The following is a 10,904-nucleotide window of genomic DNA, read 5'->3' on the forward strand; positions in this document are numbered from 1 at the left end:
GTTATATTAAAAGGTTGAGATTTAGTTTGTTGAAATTGGATGCCTTAGATTCGAACTAAATACAATCCAAGGGTTAGAAAACAAAGAGACAAAGAGGAAAGCATCTTTCTTAAAGATGCCAACTTTTCAAAAGCAACTGCCCGCCCAAAATTCAAGCAACATTTCTCTCTCTGTATCCCTTCCATCATCTTTCTTGCTCTTCCCTCTTCATCGTTTTTACTCCTCCCTCCTCATCTTAGGGTTCGATCTGACATTCTATACAATATTTATTAACAAATCTAGAGCAGGAGGCAGAACTGAAACTTTTCTAGGTTTGCTCTCTCTCTCCGATTATTTCTCTCTCCCTGTCTTTCTCTCTTTCTCTTTCTCTCCCTCTCTCTCTCTCTCTCTTCTGTTTATATAGATGCGGTTGTGTATTAGCAGTAAACCCACTTCTATTTTTGTGGTTTGCAGGCGGGATTAGCTCAGGAGGGGGAATTCATAACCAAGACTATACCCAACTTGGCAGGTGGGATTAGGTCAGTGAACCCACTTTTATGTAAGTGTTTTATGGTTTTAGATGTTATTTAAACTCCATCATGTTGTCATATGTAAGTGTCTTATTTTAGTTGCTGAAGAATTTGGGGTTTTCTCCAAATGTTGCTTTATATACTACTTCAATTGATGGGTGTTGTGAAAATCACAGCATTGAAGAAGGTAAAAGGTGGTTCTTCAGTATGGGGAAGTTGGATTTAGTTGCTGTCACATAGTACGACTCGGCCGAGTCAGCCGAGTGACTTGGGACTCGGCTCGGACTCGGACATACACCGAGCCGAGTCCTGACTCGGATCTGACTCAGGTCGTTACTAGTATATGCCAATTTTTTTTCCTTTATTTGTCACATATTAATTCTGTTTTTGAAAATATTCTAGAAATATCAAAATTTTCCGTTTCTTTCAAAAGATTATTAGTAGTAAGTTGCAATTACAAAGTTTATTAGTAGTAAGTATTTAAACCTTTGAAATAGCAAAAGATTTTCTAGAAATATACCAAAACATAGTTATAGAAAGTTGCAATTTAGTAGTAAGTATTTAAAATCTTTAGAATACCAAAAGATTTTTTAGACATAAAAAGAAAAATTTATTAGTAGTAAGTATTCAAAATATACCAAAGGATTTTCTGAATAAAATATTTAAACTACCAAAACATAGTTTTAGAAAGTTGCAGATTAGTTGTTAATTTTCAGTTTTGAAGTTTGAACATGATTACATTTTGAATTGACGTATTAAGAGAGGTGATTTAATGAGCTCAAGCTCATACCCAAGAGTATGAGCTTGAGCTAATAACTGTTGGATTTTGAAGATATCTTCAAAAGATATCAAGGAGATAAAGGTACAGCTGTACCTTCCCAAATTAATTACATGCTTTATATGGAAAAATAATAAGTCACATTGTACCTATTTATTTACGGAAAATGCCATTGAAGTTTTGTGCAGATCAAGGAACCAACGTGGTTTCAAAGGCTGGTCATAGTTATAGAAATTTTTTTATTCGGGGGAGATAACCCATTAAACTAAATTATTTACACAATTGTCAAACTAGTAGATATCAATAAACTAGAAAAGATAAAAGACTATAAAAGTTGGAGATAAAAAATTTAACAATGCTAGACCATAATCATATACTTCATAAATTAGGAAATTGAACTCATAAATTTAACAAAGAATTAGTAACATTCTTGAGAAAATTAATTAAATACTAATAAGATTCCATGCTTCACTTTTGGATTCAACCCAATGTGCTCATTCAAATGCACAAGGTAGACAATATCGATGCCAACCTTTATATGTATGTGGAATTGGAGCATTTTCTTTTAGAATTGCCTTCACAAAGTGATTTTTCCTCTCTGATATCACAATTGCAATGATCTTTGGCTCTTCTGGAATACCTCCCCTAAGCGGTGGATATGTTATATTTTGAGTTTCTGATAGCACACACAAGACACAATTGAAAGTTGTAGCAAATAAACAACCCATATCAGGTAAAGTAAACCAATGTCCCTTACCACAATATTCTTCATAATAGTCAAGTACTTCTGTAATATTTATGTACCGATCAACACCCAAATGCTCAGAGAATATAACTTCATCTTCTTTTAATGTCTCGAGCATTTTCTTACGAACAATTACCCATCCGTCTTCTTTGTCCAAACCTAAAAGCTCTGCACAACACCTGTATCCACAATGACCATCACCTAAAACATCCTCTAACCTTTCAATGACATGTTGTTTAACCTTTTCACCCAACTCGGACAACAAACTCTCTAACACCCATTCATCGGACATATCTTTTAATATGAGATTTTGACTAACATAATCCGTCTTCTTTGTGTTTAGATCATGGCAACTAAACAATTGACCAAAATCTTTATCAATACCACAGTCGAAAGAAATTAAATCCATGTCCCACTTTGAGATGTCTTTTATTTCAGGTGGAAGATCCTCGTTAAGGTCCGGTAAGAGAACTTTTTTCTTCTTATTCATTGCATAAGCATCAACTACGTAGGGACCCTTCAAATATCGAACATCATTAGTAAATTTTAAAAAATTCTTTCAAATAACGTGTAACTTAAAAATATTGTTACCTGACTCATTAGAATGTCATTGTTTGTGCTAGAAAGTATGTCTTTAACATTACCACTACGATATATAATACAACTTTTAAGTTAGTATAAAATTTTCTTTGATTCTAACAAAATTTATACTATATTATAAATTAATACCTGATTGGGTGTTGTAATATTTTTGACTTTTCCTCTCCTTTTGTGTTACGAGGAATCTTCTTTGTTGTTGTTTGCATGGAATGTGAGCTAAAAAAAGTTCAAATAAAAATTATCAATATTTTAACACACAATGTGGAGATAAATACTTTATTAGGGACCATAAATTAACATTACCTCCTTGCAATCCCGTTAAATTTTTTTTGATAGTTTGAACAATATTCTTCTTCGGTAACTGATCAATCCAAGATTTTATTCTCTTTCTCCTGCCTTTGTGCTTGACAATAGGTGGTTCTAACAATTGTATTTTCTCTTTAGATGAACCGTTTGCCATATTTTCGTTAGATATGTTAGTGGTCTCATTCTTCATTGCACATTCGACTTCTTTCAAAGCATTATGTAAGCTATTGAATGTCACTTTATACAATTCAATAGATGTTGCACCCTTAGCTGCAATATTAATTGCCTCTTGGCAAAGTTTACTATATCTAATAGCAACGCTTTCATTCAAGTCACCTATCACTTCTTTACCTTTTTCATCGATCACTGGTCCATATTTTGCATATTTTGTCCACCTCTTTAGTATGTATTGGATTGGAATACTTTGAACATCTTCAACTAAAAAGATCTTAAGAATATGTTTACATAAATAGCCCGCAAATTCTATAAGTTGACAAGTACAACTTGTAGTCATGTCAAGAGAGTCAAAAGTGACCATACGTGTTGCTTGTTTGTATTCTGATCTCCATACATGATATCTAGATTTTGTCCCCTCTCTCCCTACCAATTCATGCCGATATGAAATACCCTCGAAAAGTTGACTTCGAAATTTTTGAAAGATAGTTCTTGTGTAAATTTCTACTGCTTGTTTCCCAATATTTATTGAAAATCTCAAAGCCCTTATTTTATGATTGGTTTCGTAGTCTTCGTCATTTTCCGCTTCTCTTCTAGCTAATACTGCCCTTTCATATTCTTTAATAAATTCAGCTAAAGGCAAACTCTTTTTCAAGTACCCATCGAAGAAGGAAATGATACTCTCACTACGTTGAGTTGTATACATTGCTGCACAAAATATATCCCTTGTATAAACTGATGTTCATTTTTCTTTTTTTTGAAATAGCCTTGTCAACCACTTATTTTTTGTATTTTTTCAAAATTGCTTCCCAATTTGAATGAAACTCTTCAATTGTCTCGTTTCCATACAAACAGTCATTAAATTCACGAGTAAAACTCTTGTGGTCATTAATAATATGAGGTAAATTCTTCATTGCATTTCTACATATATGCCATAAACAATAACGATGTCGCGTACCTGGTAATACCTTCGCAATGGCTCCCCCAATAGCAGATTCTTGATCAGTAAGAATCACGTTTGGTTGTTTACCATTTATTGATCTCATCCATGTTTTCATAACCCACACAAAAGATTCTTCTGATTCATTATAAAGTAATGCACCACCAAATAATATTGTCTGGTAATGATGATTGATGCCAACAATTGGGACAAAAGGCATGTCATACCTGTTAGTTCCATATGTAGGATCGAAACAAACAACATTTCCAAAGTAATGGTAATCCATCCTTGACCTAGTATCAGTCCAAAAGAAATTTGTTATTTGACCTTCTGAATTAACTTGGATAGAATAAAAAAATGATGGGTTCTTCGTATGTTGACGTTCAAAATAATCAAGTAAAGCTTCTGCGTCACTCTTTCCATGCTCTTTTTTACTCTTTGAACTAAAGAAATTTCTCGCATCACTTTCCGTAAATCCAACATTGCGGATACCTCCTGCTTCACGCGCCATATAATTCATCACAAGATTTGTTTTCATACCCGCTGAACGCATGTTATTCAAAACTACTCCTTGACCTTCTGTTATCTTCCTATGCGATCGAAGCTTATGTATTTTGCATGGAGGCACAAGATTGTGATTGTGTTCTTCAACAAATTGAGAGACTACCCATTTAGTCTCTGCTCTCAATCTTATAAAGATCATTGCTTTGCAATCCGTTCTTGTTTCACAACGATTCTTTTTTTTGTCTTTGAAATTTTCAGATGTAGTAGAATTACACAATCCTTGTAGTGAGCAACAATATTTACGACCTATTGTTGTGTTAGTGCGATTAGACTTACATGTCAAAGACTTTCGGACACTAAATCCCATCTTGAATGCATATTGGTTGTAGAAGTTGTAAGCTTCATCGGGGGATTCAAAATCCATGCCAACATATGGCCTAAATTCAGTTATCTCATTATCAATATCATCACATTCTTCTTCATGTGCATGTCTATCTAATTCTTCATGTTCTTCGTTGATTTTATGATTTAATTTACATTCATCACCTCTCTCATGTATACTGTAAATCTCATCCTTTTTTTCACCATCAATATTTATTTCAAGAGGTTCACCCTCATCAACATTGAGAAAAGTACTTTTTTGTGGAAGCATGTCCTCGAAGATAGAAGAATTTGATTATTGAAAACACTAATTATTATGAGAATTTGTGAAGAAGAAGAAGAAATGATTTTTGTGTAGTTAAAATTTGAAATCGTGTTGCAATTTAACCTGTCATGATTTTTTTGTTAAAGAAACTATCCAAAATAATGACAAACAAGAAACAGAAAATTTATAAATTAAAAAGAAATAAAATTTCAAGGTTCTACATAGAAAAACACTCATGATTTTGTAACATAGAAACAAGTAGTTAAATAGAAGCTTTAATATCTCCCCCCAATAAAAAAATTTCTATAACTATGACCAGCCTTTGAAACCACGTTGGTTCCTTAATCTGTACAAAACTCCAATGGCATTTTCCGTAAATACATAAGTACAATGTGACTTATTATTTTTCCATATAAAGCTGTAATTAATTTGGGAAGGTACATCTGTACCTTTATCTCCTTGATATCTTTTAAAGATATTTTCAAAGTCCAACGGTTATTAGCTCAAGCTCATACCCTTGGGTATGAGCTTGAGCTCATTAAATCACCTCTCCCGTATTAATCATATTATATGGAGTACATACATTAGTGACTACTTATAGGAAGCAATGAGACCGACTCTGGCTGACTCGACCCAGTGACTCGGCTGACTCGCCCCTTACTCAGACTCGGATCTTGGCCGAGCCGAGTCCGAGTCCGAGTCGTACTACTTAGGTCACATATACAACTCTGATAGTCATATGAGTAAAGCCTTCATCCTGTTTGATAAAATGCTTAACAAAAAAGATGCTCACAATGTTGTAACACATAATGTACTTATTAGAGGATGATGTTGAGCTTTGGCTAAAACTCTTTTAGCGTTCTATGTTACTAATCAAGACGAGTTATGATGCACATGGCCAATTGGCTTTTAATATCCCATTTTTTCAATCTCTTTTTCTTTTTCTCTTCTACCAATTGTGGAGCTAAAGGTGTTTCTTCATCTCACACTTTCTACATTTACTGGTGGCTATAAGTTTAACATTTGGTTCAATATCAATTATAACATCAATGTTTTTCATTCAGTAACTGTTTTAGGGAATGCATCTTTCTTGTTTTGTGGTAAATTCGTTTTATGGTCAATTTCAAAGTATGATTTTAGCTTCGTTATTTCTACTCTCCAACTTTCAGGTATTGTACCTACTACCTTCCCCTCTACTTCTTAAATTTTAGGTGATGTCTGTTTATTTAGTTTAAGTCAATGCCATCTATATAATTCATGGTCTTATAACAATTTAAGATTTTTGTTTATGTAATTCGTTGTCTTATTTCGCTGTGAAGCATGTGTCAAGGTCCTTAAAAATATAGTTGCTTGGCGGAAGCATTAACCAACCGCTGTAAACCTATACTCCAAAACAGGTACCCTCATTTCTTTTCTCTAAAGTTCTTTTAGATTGGTTAAAAAATTATTAATCGCGGATAATTTTCTAATTGGTACTGTCAACATCTTTCATTGACAATGTATGATGTTATGTGTTACTAATTTCTATAATGATATTTAGGTACCGTAAATGCGACAGTTGGATGAAGATATTATTCTAAGCGAGACCTATAAGACTTTTGGTTATTTATTGCTCGATGACGATTTCTTTTATTTGTAAGTGTTTCTTATCAGAATTATGTCGTTGAGGTGGGTAAACAGTGAAGTTTTTCTTCTCATTTTGAGTTTTATTCTTTATCAAGCAGGGTTTAGCTTCATCACTTCAGCAACCATTACTTTGGCTTCATTATTTCAGCAAAATAAGGTAATAGTCATTGAACTTTGGCTTCATTACGTGAGGAACCAAACTAATTTGGTTATTGGTTGTGCTATTGTTTTTGATTTTGAATTGAGAATTTGTAATACAACTTGCAACAAAAAATCTTTTTTGTTTGTTTGCTCCGGAAGTGATAAATTCGTAATTGTAAGTGGAAGGTTAATTTCTATACGGTACCATCTTGGGACGAACTTGCGGGTTGTGTTAGTCGTCTTCATCTATCCTTCAATAAAGATTTCTTGTTCGCCCGAGGACGTAGGCTTTAGGCCGAACCTCGTTAATTGTGTTTGCATATTTCATTTTGGCTTAGCTTTTCGGTTAATCTTCATAATCGAATCAATTTCTAGGATAGGTTCGATAGCTTCCGCGACTTTTAGTTCTGACAGTAATATAACTCGGTGAAACAAAAACCCTAAATTTGTGAAGCTCTTTATTCAATAATTAATAATTGGTTTTGAATAATTTGAAGTTTGTGTTTTTATTACTTTGTATAATTAGGCTTCATTCAAAATTCTGTAAATAACAATATAGAATTGCTTATCATTTCCGAAATTCTGAAAACTGGATTAATGGCAATTAAAGGGTATTCATACTTAGATATCGATTCATATCTTCGTCGCAGGTCACTTTAGGGCTTTAATTTGTTTTCATTTGTTTCATCTAGGGTTGTCATTTGTTAAGATAGTGCATATGTTGGAAATAGACAGAGGCAACACATGAAGGGTACTTCGTGTTTATATTTGTGAGCTATTAATACATCTACAAACCATTAATACGCAACAAATGAACTAATTGCCTTGGAAAACTATTTAATTTGTGTAAATACTGTGTTATTTGTGCCAAAACAAGTTGTTTCAGTAGTAAGGAATAGTCCATCTTCAAATTATCTTTCAATCTTTAAATTGTTTCTTCTAAATGGTTAGTGCACTTTCTATTACAGGTAGATAATGCTTCAATGAATATGTAACCATGTTCGAGAACACCTCCATACTACTGCAAATGTGAAATTGATTGTAAGTATATTTGGTTTCATATAGATTTTAGGTTCTTAACTTTGCGCAGACTTCTGCCAGTATCTCAGTTTTTTAATTCAACCTCCATTGCAAAAACTCAATACTTTCATGATGACTCCTCCATACTATTGCCAATGTATAGCCCGTCCTCAAAATCATCTTTCAATCATTAATTTTTTTTTTTCTAAATGGTTAATGCACTTTCTGTAAGAGGCAGATAAAGCTCAAATGAACCCGTGACCTTGTTCGAGAATACTCCTCCATACTATTGCCAATGTGAAACTGATTGTAAGCATTCTTGGTTTCAACTGTTGGATCTTCATTTACACTGTTTATAATATGTAGGGTTTCTTTTCCAGAAATTAAAACAATTTTCATTAGAAGAACGTGAATGATGAATGTAAAACGTAATAGCATTCCAATGACCTTCGATGGCAATCTATTCTAGCTTAACATCACACTAAAAATAAAACCTCGCTCAAGATGAGTGGGCTATCACGACAAGTTCACTGCTTACATGGACCATAGGTGGTTAAGAAACACCATATTTGATATACTTGACTTATGTACTCGCTTTTTTCCGTTGTTCGATGCAATCAATTTTGTGAGTTTTTATTCAAACTGTCTGATAAAGAATAACTATTTTGAAATCAGGTTTGACTCGACTTATGTCTGCAACTGGATTTCAAATATGAATTTGGTTCTAGCACTGGTCTGAACTTCTTTATGTTTGTTCGTTTGCAGTATGAGACGATTACTAGAGTTCGGAGATATATTACTTGTGTTTTCACAGAAGGATCACCCTAAGTTTGTGTCGTCCCGTTGGTAGGTAAACTGCTCATCACGACCAACTCTTGGGAAGTTGTGAACATCAAGGAATAGATGAGGAACCAAGTTCGATAATATGCTCAGTGGCGCCCAGAAGGTTCAGTGTCCCCCACGATGAGAAGGGGGGTTAACGAATTGATCCTGACGTTTTTTTTACTTAAATTAATTTTGAACTTATTCCTGAAGGCGCACTTTAAATCCTATGTGGAGAAAATATTAAGAGATGGGTTGTTACTAATTGTTGCATTGAATGTAACCTTTTAATAGAACACGATTTTTTTTTCCTGTATTTGCTGTCATTTTGCTATGTCAATTCGAAAGATAAAAAAACAAGTCGTTACATATCGTTTGGAAATACTATCCATGCCCTACGGGCACGGGTTACACCCTCGTATAGTATACAAAACACAATTTTACAAAGATTATGTTGGAAGCTAACTTAATCTTTTTAATATTCCTTACACAGTGGACCTTATTCGACTTTTTTCTTTAAACAACTGGTTTATTCTAAATTCTTGAATTATTTGTCATAAATAGAGAAATCAACAAGACAACATGACATCTTAGATTTCATTACCTGTGCATAGACTACAATGTTATTTTTTTTCAAAATGTCTAAATTTGTCTACTATAAATCTGAATTATGTATTCAAATGGACTAATAATCAAAATTAACCACTAATACGAGTTCCAACATGACAAATCAGACTAATAAAAACAAATTCTAATACGCGCCAATTCAGCCTTTGAAGCAGATTTTAGATCGAGTTAGAAAAAACACTACCTAAATTGAATTGTTTGTGCACATCTTCTTTGAAAATGAATAAACTGAAATTGTACAAATGTTTTTTTTACATCTCTTATTAACAAAAATATCCACAAGGAAAAGGAAAAAAGTGGAATTTACAGAGAGAGAAAGAGAGAGTAAAATTGAAAGAAGAAATTTTCCATCATCATCTAACTGTAGAAGCAACAGAGTGAGCCCAATTTCTGAGATGATCTTTCATGGCCATTTCACTATTCAAAGAAGGAACTTTCCAGTTCACTAATGGCTTCTTCATCTCTTCTTTTCTTTTCTCAATTACACCCCAAGCTTCTGATAAATAAGGTCTTTGAATTCCAGATTCATCATTTTCTTTATTACTGCTACTTTCTTCTTCTTTTTCTTCTTCCTCTTTCTTCTTCCCCAATCTCTGTAATCCAGGAATAATTGAAACTAAATCTGATTTCTTATCTTCTTCAGAAAACACAAAACCCAAATCCATAAACCCTTTTAATTCTTCAAATTCAAGATCTGATAAACTCCTGCTACTTTTCATCTTCTTCATTCTTCTTTCCCTGTTAACTTTATTTGAATCTCTAATCTCATCTGATTTAACTCTTTCTTCCTTCTGATTTTGATTCTCCTCTGTTGGATCTTCTTTTGCTGAATAAATTGTATGCAATTTTGGTCTAGATAGAACTGAATCTGGTGAAAAAGAATCTGATTGAAAACTTGTTTGTGAGGTTAAATCATCACTAACAGATCGAAGAAGAGATGTTGAAATCCGAGATAAATTCCCTAGTTTTAACGGTTTAATTGAGATTTGTAAATCTGGGTTTGATTCAGAAGATGGAATTAATGATGGGTTCTTGAAGATTTCATCATAAAACCAGTAAGAATCGAATATGTTTATAAGTTTTTCTGCATCCATGATAGGTCAAAAATGACAACTTCAATGGAAGTTTATTCAAGTTTGATGGATACTACTACCAATCTGGTTGAAGAAATGATTAGAAGGTTATTATATACTCCATTTCCTAAGTTATGAAATTAACCTTGAATTTTCTTTTTTATTACAAGAATACCTTCGTTGAAGTCAAAATGCACGTTTATCATTTGAAAGATTAATTAGGAGACGGATTTAGAGTTTGATTAGGTAGTATTTAGGTTAGACACGTTAGTTGGTAGAATAGTTATCTTTTGAGAATATTCTTTCTTTAAATAACATTTGAACCTGGTTTTGTGGTGTGCACGAGTGTCGCAAGTGTTTTTGAATTTTTCAAAATTCAAGCCCACTTCAAAG

At 33.2% G+C, this 10,904-nt stretch overlaps 1 protein-coding gene, 1 long non-coding RNA gene and 1 pseudogene across 2 annotated transcripts; 1 reads left to right on the plus strand and 2 right to left on the minus strand.

The window, feature by feature from the left end:
- Positions 1 to 1,781: 1,781 nt before the first annotated feature.
- Positions 1,782 to 5,208, minus strand: LOC147557219 (protein FAR1-RELATED SEQUENCE 5-like; annotated as a pseudogene).
- Positions 5,209 to 6,877: 1,669 nt separating this feature from the next.
- On the plus strand, positions 6,878 to 9,062 carry LOC147557220 (uncharacterized). The gene is made up of 3 exons (XR_015235105.1): positions 6,878 to 6,985; positions 7,938 to 8,010; positions 8,755 to 9,062. It is a non-coding gene; the product is annotated as an uncharacterized LOC147557220 (long non-coding RNA).
- Positions 9,063 to 9,606: 544 nt separating this feature from the next.
- Positions 9,607 to 10,634, minus strand: LOC147557221 (uncharacterized). The gene has a single exon (XM_086663752.1). It carries the CDS (start codon positions 10,530 to 10,532, stop codon positions 9,792 to 9,794), a length of 741 nt encoding a protein of 246 aa, XP_086519878.1. The 5' UTR covers positions 10,533 to 10,634; the 3' UTR covers positions 9,607 to 9,791.
- Positions 10,635 to 10,904: the final 270 nt, after the last annotated feature.

The sequence above is a fragment of the Eschscholzia californica genome, unplaced genomic scaffold (assembly GCF_041429995.1).
Source record: "Eschscholzia californica isolate CP2 unplaced genomic scaffold, dmEscCali1.0.p SCAF_2, whole genome shotgun sequence".
NCBI lineage: Eukaryota > Viridiplantae > Streptophyta > Magnoliopsida > Ranunculales > Papaveraceae > Eschscholzia > Eschscholzia californica.

Bases quoted from the DNA above. Each gene is read 5' to 3' on its own strand.
- LOC147557221 (XM_086663752.1), bottom strand. From the start codon at position 10,532: ATGGATGCAGAAAAACTTATAAACATATTCGATTCTTACTGGTTTTAT.